The 20,075-nt window shown below is 45.9% G+C and overlaps 1 protein-coding gene across 1 annotated transcript in view; it reads left to right on the top strand.

Annotated features, from left to right (window-relative positions):
* Positions 1-20,075, top strand: part of ralgps2 (Ral GEF with PH domain and SH3 binding motif 2) — a 109,930-nt gene that overhangs the window by 33,572 nt on the left and 56,283 nt on the right. Inside the window, exons 2-6 of the mRNA XM_083647713.1 lie at positions 3,249-3,350; positions 5,310-5,434; positions 6,073-6,180; positions 9,037-9,087; positions 19,695-19,778. Of these exons, the coding sequence (XP_083503839.1) occupies positions 5,381-5,434; positions 6,073-6,180; positions 9,037-9,087; positions 19,695-19,778 (297 nt within the window). The 5' untranslated portion in view covers positions 3,249-3,350; positions 5,310-5,380. The remainder of the gene's footprint in view (positions 1-3,248; positions 3,351-5,309; positions 5,435-6,072; positions 6,181-9,036; positions 9,088-19,694; positions 19,779-20,075) is intronic.

Below are 20,075 nucleotides of genomic sequence, written 5' to 3' on the forward strand. Positions count from 1 at the left end.
TCTATAGCTGTGTTTCCATTACAGTTTTTCGCAAAAGAATTGCGATATTTCTACAACTTCGACAATGTACAATTGCGACTTGTAGGCGTTTCCATTGAAGTTGCGTTTGAGTGATTCCCCGTTGCAGCAGCTGCCACAGTGATTACGCACGGGGATCTGCCCCATATCCCGTCCCCTGCATGCTCAAATCCAACCAATGGTCAATGGAAATCCCAACATGAAGTTACAATGCATATAAACGAGCCTGATTATCAATTCAAAAGAAAATGAGTCGCAAAATGTTGCTGGCTGCGTGAATGCAGTCAGCGCGACAGGCAGAGGAAAAAAGGTAGCCTAATAGCCTACAACTGGTCCGATTTAGAGATGGAGGGGGGAAAAGGCTGATTTGGTTCTATAATTGCACCTGAAACGTGTGCAATGTATTAGCCTACTCACAGTCACTGTATTCACTTCAGACAGCACCACCGCACCAGTGTGTGCTTTTCATCCTCTCATCTCGCCGCTGTGCCAAATGCGCGCACACAGGCAGCCTGCTGTCACCATGGACCGATTTCTGCCATTAAACATTATCTAATTTGCCCGGCTACGCTTTTGCACAACACTCGTCTTTCTGCTAGGTAGCGTTGCTTCAAAGTTTTCCACTTGCTGCGGAGGTTTTGACACGGCTATCGAACCTTACTTACCAAACTTATTTTCCGCTCCTTTTCCAAGGGATAATATGGGTCACATGACGTGCAAATGCGAAAAATGTGTTTCCATTACACTTTTGCGATAAACTGCTATATCGACACGTCTGAAAAACCACCTCATGATCATCTACTGCTCGTTCTCATGCTGTCGAGAACGAGCAAAGCTTTTTTTTGGTGAAAGAATCCTCCAGGGCGCTTCTTGTTAACAGTCCGAGTGAGTGGCAGGTCGAACGTCAAAGGCACTTCATCCATATTTATGATCTGCTCCGGTTCGATGGAATATTCCTTGATCTTCCTTTGTGTGAATTCGCCGAAGTTTGTGATTTTCTCCTGGTAGTCGGGGGAGGGAGTTGATGGGCTTGTGGCCGTTTGCTTACCGTAATTACCATATGTAAGTGGTCACGCACAGAGGGGATTGTCGGGAAAGAGATGGCTGTTTGAGGAAGCTCCCATTTACCGTATTACCGTAACATTTCAACAAAACAACATAACACAACACCACCGTTGTTTATTTTTACAGTGCACACAGTGTCCGCGGTGTGGTGAAAAGAGGGCAAGAGAGGAAATTAAAACAGAAGTGGATTTATAGTTAGAAAGAGTGCTAAAAAAGAGAGATTTTTTTTTTTTTTTTTTTTTTTTCTGAAAAAATCCATAGATAAGACGCACCGTTATATAAGCCGCAGGGGCCAAAAAACGGGAAAAAAGCCGCGGCTTATAGTCCGGAATTTACGGTATATATATATATATACACATGAAGTGCTTTTTTTTACATTCAACAATACAGCAGTGTGAGTGAGTGTGCAGACAGACACACAGACAGACAGACAGACAGACAGACAGACACACCGACAGACAGACAGACAGACAGACAGACACACACACACACACACACACACACACACACACACACACACACACACACGATCCCCCTTCGTTGCGTGATTTCTAACCCCACATAGGATAAGCAATAACCACGCCCTGTGGCGCCGGGATTGGCCAGGAGCAACACTGGAGGGCACGCAGCCCAGCGATTTCATGAACCAACTGAATAGCTCTTGAGAGACAGCGGGCTGCTGTGACTGCCGCTTCTGCCGTGTGTTTATTTTGTTTTGTTCTGGTGCACCCGTCCTCGTCCATGTCTCCCTGACTGTCCTATCCTGCCTGCTATTTGATCGTTCCCGTTTTCCCCTCGGCTATTCAACACGTCCTCCTCACCGCCCTCTGATCGATCATTTCCTCATTCCTCCGATGATCAAACGCATCTGTGGATTACTTTCTCCCGTTTTCTCCGGCTGGCACACAGGAAAGCGACCAGCTCCTGCAGCGCGCGAGGGGCGTTTCAATGGCGTTTCTCCTGTCTGCACATAGTGCACAAGGAAGCGTTTATCCGTTTTTTGCTTTTCCTCTTGCTCAATTTCAAAACAACAGCTGCGGTATGTGTTTGTTCACGTGTTGTCTTAGATGCTAGGGACCTGATACTATGTCACAGGCTGAGGAAGTGTTTGAACTACGCCCTGCAGTAATAAAAACAAAAACACGTCAAACACGTCATTGGCCCTCTGGGCTATTCCTGATAACACGTCAAAGACGTCATTGGCCCTGAATGAGTTAACAAGTATGAAAAAGTCTTTAATCGCCTGATGAGGTATTACATTTTGTAGCAATTGTGCTGATTGTCTTAAATGGACATATATCATATCATCAAATACCGATCGCAGACCCACAAATTGAATCAAAGGTCTTAAAATGTATTGAAAGGGTCTTAAAAAAGTTCTTAAAAAGGTACTGAATTTAACTTGTGTCCTGTAATAAATAGATACATTAAACTTTAGATGTAGGCCCTACATCTAAATGTATCTATTTATAGGTGGATGTGGGTCATTTTGCTTCTGAGAGTGACCCAGACAATCGTTATGTTTCATTCCAGGATCAGTTCCAGTAGGTGTTGCCATTTGAGAATGCACCTTATTTTGACATTCACACTCATGATATATAGACCGTATTGAAATTGTTATGTTTGGTTCGGGTTGAGCAATAAGGTCGATACGGTTTTATTATTTTTAAATTTTTCTGGAACACTGGTCCAAGTTTTAGGTCTGTAAATTTTGACGTTATTTTGGCAGTGCGGTTAGCCTTGATGCCATATACTCCTTGTCAGTGAAGGTTTTACTCTTAAGTTTAAGGTCTAGGAATGTGGATGGATACGGGAAAGCAGTTTTAGAGAGAATTTGTGATGTTTAGGTTCTAGCAGCCAAACTGCCTCCCCAGTGATGTAGTGCAGTGAGCTCAGCAGCACAGTCATATGATACAGCACAAAAAGACAGCAGCACAGCAGCTACAGGTCTGGTCCTTGCAAAGGCATGTTGTTGTTGCTTTGTTTAGGATTGATCAGATGACTGCTCTGTATTGGATTCTTGGCTGTATGTTTGCTTCTCATGGGCGCGTGGGTTGTCTTGAAGCTCAGATGAATCATACTGCCTTCTCCCTTCTTTCTCTTTCTTTCTCTCTCTCTGTCTGTGTCTGGCTCTCTCTCTCTCTCCCTCTTTTCACTTCTCTCAGGCAGCAGGAGCCAGCCTCAGAAGAAAGACAGGCCTTCAGACCGCGATACAGAGGGGCAGCCAAACCTCACCTACGGCACTATGCAGATCTGACAGACAAGCGGTGAGTACAACCTCGTCTGCTCCAAAGTTTGCTTTTGAAGATGTGGAGGCATGATGGCATGATGGGCGGTGTGTCTGTGCACCTGAAGGCCTGTATACTTTCTCATCTTTTCTAACGTGAGGCAGTAGCACCAGTACTCGTAAACTTGTTTAGGCATTGCTGATTTAGTCTGTTAGATCCACACAGTAGTGTAGATGGAGGGCAACTAACAAACGAATAAACTGTGTTCAACCGTGTTCCAATTCAACCTCAGCGATTTTGACAGTTTAGCAACAGAATGACAGTGTTAATGTTTGTATTGACTGTAAATGTTTCCTGCTGAAATGGCTCATTTTCATAGCAGTAGCTGGGCTGGAGTAACAGTTTAGCATCAAACAGTCCTGCAGCGATCGCTATATTGGATGCTGGCTAATCACATTTAGTGTCAAATTGTTGCCTGGCTCCAGACCTTCCACTCCACCCACTCCACCCAGCTGGCTGCTGAGAAGGAAATGGAGTGGAACAAGTTGACAATTCCGTCTATCCGGCTAATCAAATGGACTTATGTTGTAGTGTCGACATATTTTTATTTGGTGTATGTTCTTTACAAGAGAGTGTGAACGGTGCGGGCTTTGAATGTCTTTATCTGATCTATTATCAAACTACTTTTGACAAAAAGATAGGTATTAGTATTAGACCAGGCAGGTAATTACATAATGTATATGTCTATAAGGACACACTCAGACTTGTAAAGACAGACTAGTGGTGATACTGTAGCTTCCCATGCAAATTCAATCAAGCAGCGCTGGCGCTATGTGTGTGAACGTAGCCTTAGCGCTGTTTGCTGTTGTGTTGGCTGATCAGAATGCAAAAGTCTGTGGAGGCAGCTAATGGTTCCTAAAGCACGGCCCATTTCATCTTGAGACCTCGAGCCAGCCAATAAGACACACACACACACACACACACACACACACACACACACACACACACACACACACACACACACACACACACACACACACACACACACACACACACACACACACAGAGGCCTGTGTTGTCTCTGGTGGCATGCCTTTGAGGGAATCAGTGTTCTACGCAGCTCCTTATTCTTCATTACTGTCGCTCTGGCGACTGGCGTGCTTCATTACTGTCACTCTGGTGTATTTTGGAGAAAGAACAAGGGGAGAAAAGGGAAAGACTGTATTTGCTGGAGTAAATTGAAAGACTGTTCAGTGTTTCCAGTGCAGAGCAGATATGAACACGTTGACATGATTCACATCTCAAAGTCATACAGAGTTAGTCATAATTTGTCTGCAATCTCATTTTGTAAAAAAAAAGAAAACTGTATCGTGAATCGTGAGTTGAGTATCGTCAGATCCCAGTACATCTATTAAAAACCTAGTATTAGAAAAGAGTCGTAGAATAATAATAATAATTTCCTCCACACCCGCCATTAGTAGCTTCAGACTGGAGCTTGTGGAGAGCCTCTGGCAGGTTGTTCTAGTGACTGCTGTAAGCTGTTTGGTGCTACGCCTCACAATGACGACTACCTTGTCCAATCACAGCACACCACACAGGATCTCTCTTCTTAATGCCCAGGCACCTTGTCCAATCACAGCACACCACACAGGATCTCTCTTCTTAATGCCCAGGCTAAGCTCCTTCTGTTCTGTCCTCCCTTGTGTGCAGTGAAATTAATACTTTCATCCAATCAACTGTTAGTTCTGTTTCTACCAGTAGGTGGTGCTGCTGGTACAAGCTTGAGTGATCAGTCTGCTGTGTATGCAGGTGATGATAGTAACTTGCTGTGTGTGTGTGTGTGTGTGTGTGTGTGTGTGTGTGTGTGTGTGTGTGTGTGTGTGTGTGTGTGTGTGTGTGTGTGTGTGTGTGTGTGTGTGTGTGTGTGTGTGTGTGTGTGTGTGTGTGTGTGTGTGTGTGTGTGTGTGTGTGTGTGTGTGTGTGTGTCTCTCTCCCCAGAGGGCCAGGCGGGCATTGCTGAAGCTGAGGATGATGAATGGTCTCCTGCGGTGAAGCTAGATGGTGTGGGAATGATGGACCTCCCAAATGGCCAATCATGCATCACCACTGCCACAGTCTCAGAGGTGAGCCACGCCCACATGCCAGGCACCTTCACTCTGTCCTTGTGCTTCACCTTGTACATGCAGCATGCCACGCTGGTGATAGCCGTGGCCGGAGGCATAATGTTTTTGGGTTGGCCATCCGTCCCTGCTCATCATTAACGCGATGTCTCAGGAACACCTTGAGGGAATTTCTTCAAATTTGCCTCAAATGTCCACTTGGACTCAAGGATGAACTGCTTCGATTTTGGTGGTCAAAGTTCAAGGTCATTGTTACAACATGACCGCCCGTTACATGTTTGTTAATGCAATATCTCAGCAATGCCTTCAGGGAATTTCTTAAAATTTGACACAAACCTCCCCTTGGACTCAAGGATGAACTGATTAGATTTTGGTGGTCAAAGTTCAAGGCCGCTATGACCTCAGACGACCGCCCGTTCCATGGTCGTTAACCTGATATCTCAGGATCGCCTTGAGGCAATTTCTCCAAATTTGGCTGAAACATCCACTTGGACTCATTCAAGGATGAACTGATTAGATTTTGTTTCCATCGGCTTGTTAAAAGGCAGTATTCATAGCGGAATGATAGCCTCAAATGTTCTGTGTGTGTGTGTGTGTGTGTGTGTGTGTGTGTGTGTGTGTGTGTGTGTGTCCTCCTCCAGAAGAGCAGCAGCTCAGAGTCTCTCAGTGATAAGGCGGCTTCGGAGGTGAAGAAGAGTTTTGATGCTGTTGTGTTTGATGTCCTGAAGGTCACTCCTGAAGAATATGCAGTAAGTTGTGTGTGTGTGTGTGTGTGTGTGTGTGTGTGTGTATGTGACGTGTGCCCCCAGACTGCTCAACATGCATCATGTCTTCTGAGTGTTGTCACCTGATGCTTCTAGTCAGCTGACAGACCTGGTGACTCAATTTAAAGGCCCGGCATGCAAATATTAGCTATGCTTGCCATTGAAACTGAACATGCAAGTTTCATAACTTATCATGACTAAATACTAAAAACAAGTCTGTTTCATAAACCAACCCTGTCGACAGCTGCGATATATTTAATTTGCCAATACATAGCATATAATGTAGGAATCCTTTGTGCTGTTTCGGTGATCATCTACATAGAAACCAAGCTTGGTTGTTAGAGCAAAGAGGGCTAGGTGAGAGAGATCAGACCTGTCAATCCTGTCAACAGCTCAGTCAATTTGAGAGTGAAAATATGTTGTTAGTTTTGGGCTGCACACAAGAGAGTGAGAAGGAGAGATAGCATCTTTCACTGTGTGTCTGTTTGTCTTTGTCTGGTTAAACTGCATGTGTGACTGTTTGAAAAGAAACATTTCACTGAGCACAAATGAGATGTGCAGATTTGAGACAGCAGGGGATGGAGTGATAGAGCAGGAAATGGGCTCAGAGTTTGGAGTTGGCAGCACCCAGCAGCAGACATTGATATATTCCCCTGGCTGGCTCAGCTCAAACCTTCTATGATGGCACTGGACGGGAGTCACGTAACGTTACTTTCGAATGAGCCTTACCTTGTGGGCAGCAATGGTGCTGAGGATTATTATCCCATAACGCTTCAAACTTAAGCTTCTTTTTCTCTTCATGGATTGTCTGTAGTCTCATTTTCATGCTTTGAGCTTTGATACGTATCCCTCGCACTACCCAATTCAACCACGAGAGGGCACTCTCTATCCTCTCTGCCCTCCGAGCTCTGGTTCCAGACAGGCTCGAGCTCGACTTCTCACTCCCACACAGGCCTGTCAGTCGGGTTCACGTCTGGTTAACAAGCCACCTGGTTGTTCAAGCCACTTGAAGATGAATTGCTTGTTTAATATGCAGTCCTCTGCTTTCCTCATTTCAGCGTGTTGAAGTTAAAATAACATGACCTAAACGTGTTTTTTACTCAAATATCAAGTATCAAAATACTCAGCGAGTGTCAGAATGAGTTTTGAGTCTGTGAAGTTACATGAGTTTGCTCATGTAAATGGAGGTTGAGTGAGCAGGTCGTTGAAATGTGAAGCCCACACAGAATGAGCAGACACGGGGCAGTACAGCGTCTGAGTGATGCACGCCATCACAGCAAAGGTGGAGCCCCCTGCTCGAAGCAGAGAACCCACACACACACACACACACACACACACACACACACACACACACACACTCCTTCTGTAACTTTTTTTGACTGATATGTTGGTCAAAGGACCTTTCCCAGAACAAACAGGGTTGATGATATGTCATTTCTCACATTTAGAGAAGACCATATGAACTTTTCAAATTGAATGCTTTCAATTGAATGCCCAGTTTTCAGTTTCAGTAGATAGTCTACAATTGGAAAAACACCATATTTTGTGGAATGTACCTACAAAGCATGTTCTTTGTGACCTGTTACAATGTGCTGGTTTTCTGGTTGTATGGACACTTTGGGCATTGTGACTATGTTAACTCATTGAGTGCCAGCCACTTTTGGAGAACGGACGCTCCCAGTGCCAGAGTTTCAGAGCGTTTTCAGTGATTTCTCGAGGCCCACAGAATATTGTGTGATATTACTATGTAAACACTGAACACGCACAAAGAACGATGAGACTCTATTCTATCATCTGCAAAAAAAAGTTTATTGATCCCATTTTCCGTTCTTTAGTTATGAGCCGGAGAAGATAGCATGATTCATCCAAAAACAGCAATTTTTTTCTAGAAGCTGAGATAATTGGCCTTTTGTGAAATTAATCATTTCAAGCACATCACTGACTCTGAAGCTAATCTTTTCTAATGTAGTCACACCTCAAAAATAATTTCCTTCAATAAAACAGTTTAGGCCAGGGAATTTTGTTTGGCAGAATAATATTTTTAGCTACAACCAGCAGCGCTGGCCCCTGCGTGCGCTGCTGGTTGCAGCTTCTTGCTGGTTTTGATTTGCTGCTGGTGGGTATCGGATATTCTGGCTTGCGTTTGTCAATCCTGTCCTGCTGCCTGGGTCTGTCTGGGTGTTGCGTGCTGCTCTGCGTGCCCCCCCCCCCCCCCCCCCCGCCCCGCCCCGCCCCGCCTCGCCTCAACTGCACACTCCTCCTCCTGTCTGTGGTGGCTCTCTGCTGAGTTTGCTGTGCGCACAGTGAAGGGTGCGGAACAGCCAGGCTTTTTTACAGCGTTCCGCGTGTGTTTGTCACCGGCAACGATGCTTCCAGTTGAGAATAACAACTCCACGGTGTGGATGTGCAGATGTGCTGTCGCAACCGACACGGAGCGGCTCAATTGTGGGAGCAGATTGGCTGCTGCAGGCACAGCTGCAGTAACGTGCTTCAGCATATCGATGCATACGGATGCGATGCGATTTCCGTTTCCATAACGACTTCTTCTTTGTTTTTTCCTTGCCTTTCTGTTATGTGGAGAGCACTGTCGCCACCTAAGGGTTCTGTAAAATAGGTTAGACACATCCAATAGCTATAATATTTGTACATCAGAGGCAGAAGGCTTTGATCGACGCCCCACCGTCAAAAAACGCAATTGACGAACATGTCCGTCCTTGGCACTCTACGTTACTATTTGAAATGACGAACATGTCCGTCCTTGGCACTCAATGAGTTAAAGAGTCAAAGTGACCCGACCTGAACATAGTAGTCTTTAACGGCTCTTGTGTTTCTCTCCTCCAGGGCCAGATTACACTCATGGATGCTCCTGTGTTCCAAGCCATCCAGCCGGAGGTGAGCAGCCATTGAAGAGTGTGTGTGTTTTAGGCCTGCATGATATGAGGAAAATCTGCGATGTGCAATAACATTGCTCAATATTGCGATGACGATATGACTTGCAATAAATAAACAAATAGACATGTACTGTACATAGCTATACAGTTCCTATGTCTTTCTGAGATATAGGTAAAAGAATAGGTAGGCCTACACCGCTAGCGGTGTAGGCCTACCTATTCTGTCAATCCCAAACATTGAATAGCCTCTTCCCACTGAATAAAGGCATGAAACTGCACATGAACACCCAACCAACCAAAGTTAAAAGTGGCTAAGTGGGCTCTCTGGTTGTGTCTGTGGTGGTGTCAGTCATGATTTGTGACGGAAATGATGTCATCAGTGATGTCACTCGAGCAACTGTGATTGCGCAACAGTGATGTCACTCAGGCAGTTGTGATGCGGGTCCCATAGGGGGATGGTGCAGGAGAGAGAGAAGAGGGACAGAATGTAGGGAAACAGTGGAAGGATAAATCCAGAAGGTGGCGGTAATGGAATATAAAGGATGCCAACTGCCATAAAATGCCACAGAAGAAGAAGAACAGTTGTGATTTCATCATTGATGTCACTCGAGCAACTGTGATGTAGTATGAGCCGATGGCGCACAGTTGCACGATGGCACCTAGGTGGGTGGGCGGTGTCTGTCTGTCTGTCACGATTTTGGGAGCCCGTGGAGTGGGCGATTTCCAGAACTACAGCCATGGCGCATCATCTCCAGTCTCCACCCTAGTGATGTCATCAGGCTCAAGTGGTGGGAGTAGAAGTAGGGAGAAGAGGACAAGGGTGAGTTATGGCAGAGAATGTAGGGAAACAGTGGATGGATAAATCCAGCAGGAGGAGGTAATGCAACATAAAAGATGCCAACTTCCATAAAACACCACAGAAGAAGAAGAAGAAGGGTGTGTTAAGGGGAAAAGGTGGTTTCTCCAGAGTCTGGGCTCTGTCTGTGGTGGTGTCAGTCACGATTTGATGGAAGTGATGTCATCAATTGTGACCACATCTGCTCAAATCATTAAACTTGTCTGTTTCCGTTTTACATGTGTTTTGAAGTTATGTTGACTTAGCCCCTCTGAAAACACATACGCACACCCTCCTCAGCTTCTCACTTAAGGGCTTCACATACTTCTACGTCCACCTCCACTTGGAGCCTTGTCGGCAGCAGCTGGTCCTATATACTCGAACGTCAGCTTGACAAGGGGGTCGCAGGGGAGTCCTCAGCAAAATTAGTAAATTCTGTGATTTCACTAAGATTTCAATGACTAGAAGTTAGCCCAAGGAGAGAATGTAGTGCATATACTTGGTAATAGCTTTCACTCTCCTTTTATCTCCCCATCTACATTATATTATATACTCGCGCTTCGCGTTTCGAGGAGCTGCACGCAGGCTGCACCGGCAGGCTCGCCGACCGCGGCGCACCCCTCGGCGCATTCGGCGAGGGGTTTGACGCGGAAGTATGTCCTTGCCTCAGTGAGAGCCGGTGTGACCTCATGTCTCATCTCTTTCGACCCGTCAGGAGGGATCTGACAGCGGTCATGGCTAACCTGTATTCAAGGCTGGCCACCATGGCTAACCTGTGTTCAAGGCTGGCCACCGTGGCTAACCTGTGTTCAAGGCTGGCCACCGTGGCTAACCTGTGTTCAAGGCTGGCCATCGTGGCTAACCTGTGTTCAAGGCTGGCCACCATGGGCTTAGAAAAGCAGCACACAGACCACAGCGCAGTGGGCTGCTGCACTGCCTTGCTCCTGCTGTTTCAGGCCTGCAACACTTGGCTTGTGTCAATCTCAGCCAACGGCATACACACTGCTAAGGCACGGCATGGCCTCATATCAATCGCAGAACCATTTTGTGATTCGATTTAAACACTAAAAACCAATAGCTTGAATTTTTTATAGTGTTTTTTATGATTTGTTGTGTCTGAGTAATGGAAAAGAGCAGAGATTAAAATCTGTCTTCAGTGCTCGTCTGAGAGCAGCGATACTTAACGTTTCCCCACTGAGAAGGCACTGAATCTGTCTGGACTCCAGCCTCCACGTCTCAACGGTGCTGGGCCTGCTCCACACCGAGGCTTCTGAGGGATTTATGAATGCTAACATGGCCCGCACTCTTGTCTGCTTTTCACTGACTGCACAATGACTGAGCGACTGAATGGGGTTTATAAGCCTCGTGAAAATCTGCCCCCGCGTTCAGGTCCAGCGGAGCGTTGTGGGAAAGAATGGTAAAGGACACCTCAGGACAGAGGAGAGAGGTGAAGAGAGTGGAGCTCAGGACAGAGGAGAGAGTGGATGGGGCAGGGATGTGGTTGGAGTTGTGGAGGAGGACTCTAGGTGGTGAGATCCATGGGGGGGGACAGAGTGGGACAGAGGAAAGATGCAGGGGAAATGTTTGGGCTGTTTGTTTGGAACAGAGCTTGATGCGCACATTGGTCTGCGTGAGTGAGGGGGCGGCTGACGAGTGGATGAAGGCTGCGGTCTGGCCTGGAGGGGGAGAAGGAGCAGAATGTACACTATGCAAAGTGACCCAGCAGCATCCTGGCAGCTTCCTGCTTCTCACTGAGCGCTCCCTCAAAACCCCTTCAGAAAAGCTCCACAGCTCCATGACTGAACTCAACTCAACTGGAGTTTCCACTGCTGTCAGTCCCCTTGCCCCTCAGACATAGGATGGGAAAAACAGGTGTGTGTGTGTGTGTGTGTGTGTGTGTGTGTGTGTGTGTGTGTGTGTGTGTGTGTGTGTGTGTGTGCACTCTATCACTCTGTTGACTGAATAGGAAAATCTTGAATAACTTGGCTGGATCCTTGAGTGGTACAATAGTTAGTTTTTACTGTCTCACAGCCATTTTTTTAAAACTTTTAAACACCCTTTAAATACCATGTTACATTGCTGAAATACCGTATACATAGAACACACAAGCGGTCCAAGGTGGGCTCTCAAACAAATGGCGAGCAGCTACTTTCAGTACTCATTAGAGTCAATTGAGATATCATTATGGAAAAATATTTTGGTATTGGCACTGTCATTTTTTTTCTTCAGAGGGGGGCGAAATACAGAAGGCAACGAGTGTGTCATTTTCCATGATGTGATCTGTAAAATGTGAAGGAGTCAATTTTGGGTCGGATATCTCCAGTCGCGTTCCAAGCATTACAGTACCAACCTCTGACATGCACAGATGCTCTTAAAGTGATTAAAGTTGACATCTTTTAACATTTTGCATAAAAAAACGAACAAAATAAGGATCAGATTTTCCAACAGATCGCATCCAAGTGCTTCTGGTCTGTGGTCACAGTGATTAAAAAATGTTTTTACTGCACGCTTTAAGCATGCCCTTACAGCAGAGTTGACTAGACTTGGCTAACTAAGCTTGCCCTTCAGTCTTATTAGTGTATAATGGAAACATTGTTGTCTGCACAACTTAAATACAAGTTCATGTATCAGCAGAATTTATGTTTGAGCTGCTCTATTATCACTGGTATGATGATGTTCTCCAGAAGCTGCAGTAATTTTTCCATAATAACTCTACTAACTGCTTGAAATAGTTGAAGTCGCCATAAACTAGCTATGACTTGGCCTGGTATTATCTAAGATTTAATTTTTCTTCTCTCCATAAACACATAACAGTTCTATATAATTCAATTCAATATAATATGCGTGTGTGAGAGAGACTGAGAGAGAGAGGCAGGCGCTGAGAGCCACTGTCCAAACATGATTAATGTGTAGTTGCGTTGACAAAAGTTTGACATGTTTACATGTGTGTATGAAGCATAAACAGACGTGCCCCAGACGTGAGCGCGCTAGAACGGAGGATTTCGTTAAGTCAGGCCCCCCCCCCCCCCCCCCCCAATTTTAATTTAGGGGTTAGGATCGATATAGTTAAGTTTTTTGTGCGACTTGGCTCTCTCAGACAGCCTCTTCAACATGTTTCTTAAAGTGAGACCCCCGTCTCAAAACACCCCAATCGAAAACATAAGTATTTCTCTAAGCCTATTTTACAATTATGAAATGATTTAGGTTCCTACAATAATTACGTCCACTTGTGATCAATTTCTACTTTTGATCAATTTCAGCCAAATTATGGACAATTCTGCAATATTCCATGTTTTACAGTTGATTCAATTTTTATTACCAAATTCCATGATTCCGTCCATTTTTTCCATTTTGCGGAAATCATGTGGCTCTACTGGAAAGTCCTGTTAAGTAAAGTCAAACCTGACAGTTAAGAGCCAGTTACATAAGCTCAGGGTCTGACCTGTGTTACTTCACGTCTGGAGCATTGTGTTGTCTGCAAGAGCTGGGCAATTAATCAAACAAAAATCAAAATTGCAATATATGAACTTCTGCAGTTTACAAAATTGCAGAGGCTGCAATTAATTGCTTAAGAGAGAGAGGGGTGTCAATATGGATTTCTGAACAAGGTGTTTTAATGCTCCAGGTAGTCTTTGCTCCATGAATCAAGTACAATATTGGTGAAAACCTTTTGTCATACTCAAACTCGGTAATATTCTGCACAAAATCACTTTCTTTTATAGTTCTAATGTATGACAAGAAGAACTTGTGATGATATGAATCGAAGTTTAAATGGCAATTGCAATCTTCTGTCAAATAATGACAATTCGACTATAGTGTTCAGCCCCATTGTCCGCCATGTTGAACACCGAAGTCTAAACACATCTGCCTTTGATGATGCTACAAAGTGTCAGCAGATAGGACATTCCCATGTACAAGGCTTGTTGTGATGTTCCTATATGTGACAGACTTTCATCAGCGCTCCGTAATATTCCAGGTTTATATAAAAGATTGGGAAAATGCTGCGAGGTGGCAGAGAAATTGACACTGATCTGTTGAGCAGAGAGCCTTCCATGCTTTATCGTATCCTGTGTTCCGTTTGGAGTAGCGGTATGATTGATGGAAACTCCAGAAGTGAAATCTTTTGGTCTCGTACGAGAGCACAGACCGACGTATAATCTACACCCCCCAGATGAATCTCAGACATGTTCCTTGGCTGTTGGTCGGCAAACTGAAAAACCATTAAATGACGAGATGGATCATAGGGAGGAGGAGGAGGAGAGGAGAAATTGAGGGACTTGTTGAGCTGTGGAAAGCATGCAGCTGGAGCTTTTTCTTTCATCTAAATTTATGAGGTAGGGATTACTAATGGGTAGTTCTATCCGAGGTCTGGTTCTGTTTAGAAAGCGTGAGCTAGATTGGATGCTGCCTCATTACAGTGTAGACCAGCTGAGGAGCGAGATGGAGAGAGTGACGGGGAAGGAGAGCAAGTGGAGAGCGGTTGGGATCGCATTTTTCACCCTTTTATCTTCCTTTTGTTCCCCTTCCTCTGTGCTCGGGGTTTGGTAATGAGACGTGCTGCTGATGAGTCCCAGCTGGCTGTTTATGAAGTGGAGGTAGAGGGGGAGGAGGAGATGGGGGGGATGGAGAGGGGGAGGAGGAGATGGAGGGATGGAGAGGGGGAGGAGGAGATGGAGGGATGGAGAGGGGGAGGAGGAGATGGAGAGGGGGAGAATCGTCTTTTGTTTTGAGCACACGGTCATGACAACATCCAAGGAAGCGATTTAGTGGCTTTGGCGGGCAGCTCTTGTTTCGGCTCTCAGGGAATAGGCATCAAATTGCCTTTTACGTATCTCTGAGAAGTATGTCCGCTCCTCAGATGTGTGAGCGAGCGCCCACCATGGAACTCCTCCCAGCAGACTGGGGGTCTTAGCCGAGTCGTAGAGATGACCACGACGACAACGACGACGACGACCCATAGTTGGAACAGGAAACAATTTGCACACCCTGACTCACCTGCAATCTTAATGAAATCCAGCATTGATTTTTGAGATTGAAAACATTCACCCAAACAATCCCGTATGCAGACATTTGAAACTGAAACCGAGATGTGAAACGTGAAAGTCACATAGGGTTTCTCTGTAGGGGCCCCCGGACTGCGTTATCGCTGGCTGAAATCTGTACGTCTGAGCGTAGCTGTTTATGTCTCGCTGTGGCCGGCACATTTTCTTTGTCGACTTTTCTTTTTCACAAGCCCTGACATAATGTTCTGTGCTCTTGTAAGAATGACCTACACCTCATGTCACGAAGGGGAGCGCCTGGAGAATTCATTTGATCCATCATCGTGTACACAACAAGGCAATGGAGGCTGCCTCTCAGGCTTGTAGGCCCCCTGCCAGAGTCTATAGAGCTATCTGACAGAGGCAATGATCCATGTCATTGACCTGAATTACTTTTCCTTTTTTTGTCTTGGGGGAAGGGGATAAGGCCACACACACACACACCCATGCACATACTGTACACACACACACACACATCAAGTAGGTGATGTTATAGGATGAGAAGTGAACAGGTACATCTGTAGCATAGTGGCACTGTACACCCAGAGGAATAACCCTGGCAATCAGATTAGGGTTCCCCCGGCTCGCAGCGAGCTAAAGTACAGGTCTGGCACAGGCAGAGCTGCGCAGACTTTCCATTACACTCTTTGTCAACCTCAGTAAATCTCACTCTCCCCGCGATCTCCCCGCTCTCTTGCCATTGGATTTCTCCCTCTCTCGGCCTCGCTCGTTCCCCTCCTGGGTTTCTTCCGCGTCGTCCTCCTTTCCACCCGGCTCCTCGTCTTCTTCACGGTCCATCCCAGTGTTTCCCTGTGGCCTCTCCCTAACGTTCCCCATGATCTCTTCCCTGCACTCCGGCTTTCCATTCACCATGTAGACAAAAACAAGAGGGGGGTGGCTGCGGTATCTCACATTAGATCATCCTAGTTTGTGGCCTGGCTGCAGCTGCTGTGTTTATCCAGCCTGTGCCTTTGCTTATGTAATAGAAAGATATGTAAGAGAATACAAGTGAACGGATAACGGTTGAAATCAATGATCTCCCAGTTGGGACGGACACAAACGGGCAAGAGAGCTAGCTGTCGTTTGTTATTTTGTTAAAGATTACAAGATGCATCTCAGGTAAAGGTTCGAGCAGAGTTGAGGTTAGTTGTCCTTGCCAGCCCTCATGGTGACTAAATAAAACAGCCCGTTTCGAGCATCCCCCATAGGGCCGGGTCTTAATGGAAAGGCTGCTGAGCCTGGGCCTGAGCCTGGGCCTGAGCCTGGGCCGGTGTGTGGAAATGACAGGCTGTCTGTGGCTTGGCGGAGTGGCCTTTTTTACGGTGCGCTTTACTGCAACATTTAAAATGCTCTCCTTAGCAGACCTGCCTCGTCAAAGCCTTTCTCTTAACGACTCCACTGCTGTCCGCTTCTTCAATGGTGCCTGTAGTTTTGAATGCCTCAGTGTGAAATGAGTCTATAAAGTCAAAGAAAATAAAGGAAATAATTAAGTCCTAACAGCTTTTGGATAGCCTGTGGAACGGCTCCCCGGCGATTCCACAAATGAGGCAACTGGCCCTGGTTATTGTTACACAATAACTCTTTAAGAAAGCAGAATTGAATTGGCCACCGCGTCTTACTTGGATCTCTTGGTGTTTGGTCAAAATCGGTGAGACGGATAGATGTCATAGATTAGGATGAGGAGGAGGCTCCTCTCACTTGGGAAAGTAGGCCTAGGTGGTCCAGTGTTTGTTGAAAAGTTGTGGTCTTTTGCGAGAGAGACAGACCCAGTCTACCCGGGTGGTCAGGTAGTGTGGTCTGAGCTGTGAGACAAGCAGACACACTTACACAAATACACCTCCCACCACTCACTGTGGAACGTCTCTGTCTGGGAATCATCAGTAGTGTGGAAGACAGAGGAAAGAATGATTGACAAGACGGGAGGCACTTATTTAAAAAAGGGCCAATGTCAAATAAACGATGGGTTCTTCTCAACGGTGAGACGGACAAGAGCTTCCTACCCGCTGATTGGGCTGCTCTCTGCTGCTTCTCCTGAGGTGGAGAACACACTCAAACTCACTATATTGTGAGTCCCAAATCAACCAGAGGGGGAGGCTTTTCACTGAAAACGCTGCTGTCGGGTCTCCTACAGTGTGGACTCTTGACAGTCTCTGCCCCCCCACCCCCCCAACCCCCCCCCCCCCACACACACACACACACACACACACACTGTCCTCCTTTTTCCCCTCCACTCCTTCCATTTTCCCCCTCCTGACTCAGCCAACACAGACCCAGAGGCATCACCTCGCCCCCGCTCAAATGTCTGCTTTTAACATCTGTATTCGATATGTAGCTTCTTTACCCCCGCTGGCTGGCTCTAACGAATGCACACACACACACACACACACACACACACACGCACGCACACTTGAATGAGCGTGACATCTCCTTCTGCATGGAGCCGTCGTCCTAATGTGCTGTGGGCTTGGGGAGCTGTGAGCAGTTGGTGGAGGCTGTAGCTTCCAGACGCTGGGTCTCAGAGGGGGTATTGTGTGTGTGGGGGAGTCGCAGCCTGATTCAGTTGTTTCTGAGCCGGCCGGGCTGGCAGGACCTGGGAGAGGAGCTTGCACAACATTTTTTCCGAGCGTTACATCAGTGTCCCTGGCCTCTGAGCGGCCTGCTGGGGCCAGAGGAGGGTCTGGGTTCCCCCTCACAGCATCTGTGTGGTCTCATCAGCGGCTGCCTGGCGGAAGGCAGCTGAGGCCGAACTCGCTCCAGCCTGGTGCTCTTGATGGCCACAAATGAGTTTGCCTGGGCGTAGTTGGGGGGGTTTTCTGCATTACAGTTCCAAAATCAATTCCCCTTAAAAGTGATATTGCAATTACGTTACTACTACTACTGCTGGTGCTGGTGCTGCTACTTGGCATAAGTAGGAGTAGTATGTAGTACTATCATTCGTACGATACTATTTTCTTACGAAAATAGAGTTTTGGATTGAAATTCTGGATATTTTTACTCTGGTTTCTGAGATTTTTGAACTGTGGTTGAGCTATGATTGTTTACTATGCTTGTTTAGTCAAGTAAAAGTAAAAAAAGTACAGGCTCTGAAATGTAATCAAGTATAAAAGTAAAAAAGTACTTCTACTGGCTGTTTCTGTGCAAAGCTAACCCGAACCTCACGTCACACAGGGACACACAGCTCTCCAATTATAGTAGTGGGATTAGCTACAGGTGGTGTATGCTGATGGCATTAATCTCTGGTCCTGGATTTGTTTGAAACACAGTCACTGAAGAACTAAATCTAGGAAATGAAAATAAATAAACTGGCAGTCCTTCAAATCAGTTTTGGTGGAGCACGAAGTCCTTCATCACTTGTGTTAGTGGTAGGGAGTGCACTTGGTTCAGGCGATGTGTGCCCAGCGCTTGGCGGATCCGGATCCGGCACACGTGGGCCAGACTGAGGACATCCCTTTTGGTGCGCACAATGTCTCCCTCTCTCTCTCCCTCAGTCTCTCTCCCCCCTCTCTCTCCCTCGGTCTCCCCCCCCTTCTCTCTCCCTCTCCCTCAGTCTGTGTGTATGTGTGTGTGTGTGTGTGTGTGTGTGTCACTGATGACATCATCAGTGATGGTATGACATCATTGATGTCATTAGTTAATTAGGACAATCACATAATTAAGAAATCTGGCTCCATCAGGTCACCCGCACACCCTGAACATTTCAGCCCCATCGCACGTAATACGGCATAGCTGTGGCTGAACACAGAACTTGAAACCGAGCCCACATACTCAATTTTATATATAAGAAGATGGATGGATCAGACAATGTTACACACACACCCTGTTTGTGTTTACAGACACATTTCCATTAAAAAAGAGGGAGGTCAACTCACACTGGAATTTTTTTTTTGGAGGTGAACGGCGCATCTTGCAACTCCAGACAGACCGACCTACAGACAGACACACAGAAAGACGCGCCTCCAATTATAGTAGTATGATTCGAAGACTAGTAAACTTAGAAGATCCCCTCCAAACATGTTTTAAGATGTGAAGACTGTACTTTGATTAATAATTTGTGTGATATGGTTTTCCCACTAAAAAGAGAAACAGACAACGTTACATGGTTTTTGTCTGTCGTGCATTAAAACGAAAGTAACTAGCATGTTTTGAAAATGTAAGGAGTAGAAAGTACAAATATTTTTGTTAAAATGTAGGGAGTAAAAGTAAAAAGTTGTCAGAAAAATAAACACTCAGTAAAGTACAGATACCTGAAAATCATACTTAAGTAAAGTAACGATTCAAAGTATTTGTACTTACCGTAGTTACTTCCCATCTCTGCCTAGACATGAAGCTTTGACTTGGTTCTGCAAACTGTTACTTAAATGAGCAACATCAGTCCATAGTTTAGTAATCCTTAGTCTCTAATGTAGTCATGAGAACACAGCTTCTTCACACTGCGGGAGAATTAAATCCTGCATAGATTGTTCTTGCGGCCATTCTTTGTTTATTTTTATTTTGAATTCTCTGAGCTTGCCTCCCTCTCGCTCTCTCTCTCTCTATCGTTCTCTCTCTCTCTCTCTATCCCTCTCTATCTCTCTATCTCTCATCATGCCCCTGCTCTTCTTCACTCCCCACTGAGTGAACTCTGAGCAGACTGTTAACTACCTTCAATGAGATGTTGACGTGTTCAAACAGCAGGGTGTCTATGTGCGTAATGTACATTTCTGACCGGTTTTCCCCCCTTTTTCTTTTCTTCAGGAGCTGTCAAGCTGTGGCTGGAACAAGAAGGAGAAGCACAGCTCTGCCCCCAATGCTGTGGCCTTCACTCGCAGGTTCAACCAGGTGTGATGCACTTGAAACACACACACACACACACACACACACACACACACACACACACACACACACACCACTCAGTGTGTACTCAAGTCTCATTCACCTTGACCTCAAGTCTCCCCCAAAAGGCGAGTAAACGGAGCTCCGTTTGGAGTGTTCAAAATGGATGATCCTTGGCCAAGTAGGAGTAGAGAGATCACAGACCCATTTCCCATCGTCTCCTCTCCTTCCATCCCTCAAGTACAAAATCAATACAATCATCATTTTTGAAGCCCTGGTTGTCATGACAACTCCTCCAGTCGG

The sequence above is a fragment of the Poromitra crassiceps genome, assembly GCF_964638095.1.
Source record: "Poromitra crassiceps genome assembly, chromosome: 12".
Taxonomy (NCBI): domain Eukaryota; kingdom Metazoa; phylum Chordata; class Actinopteri; order Beryciformes; family Melamphaidae; genus Poromitra; species Poromitra crassiceps.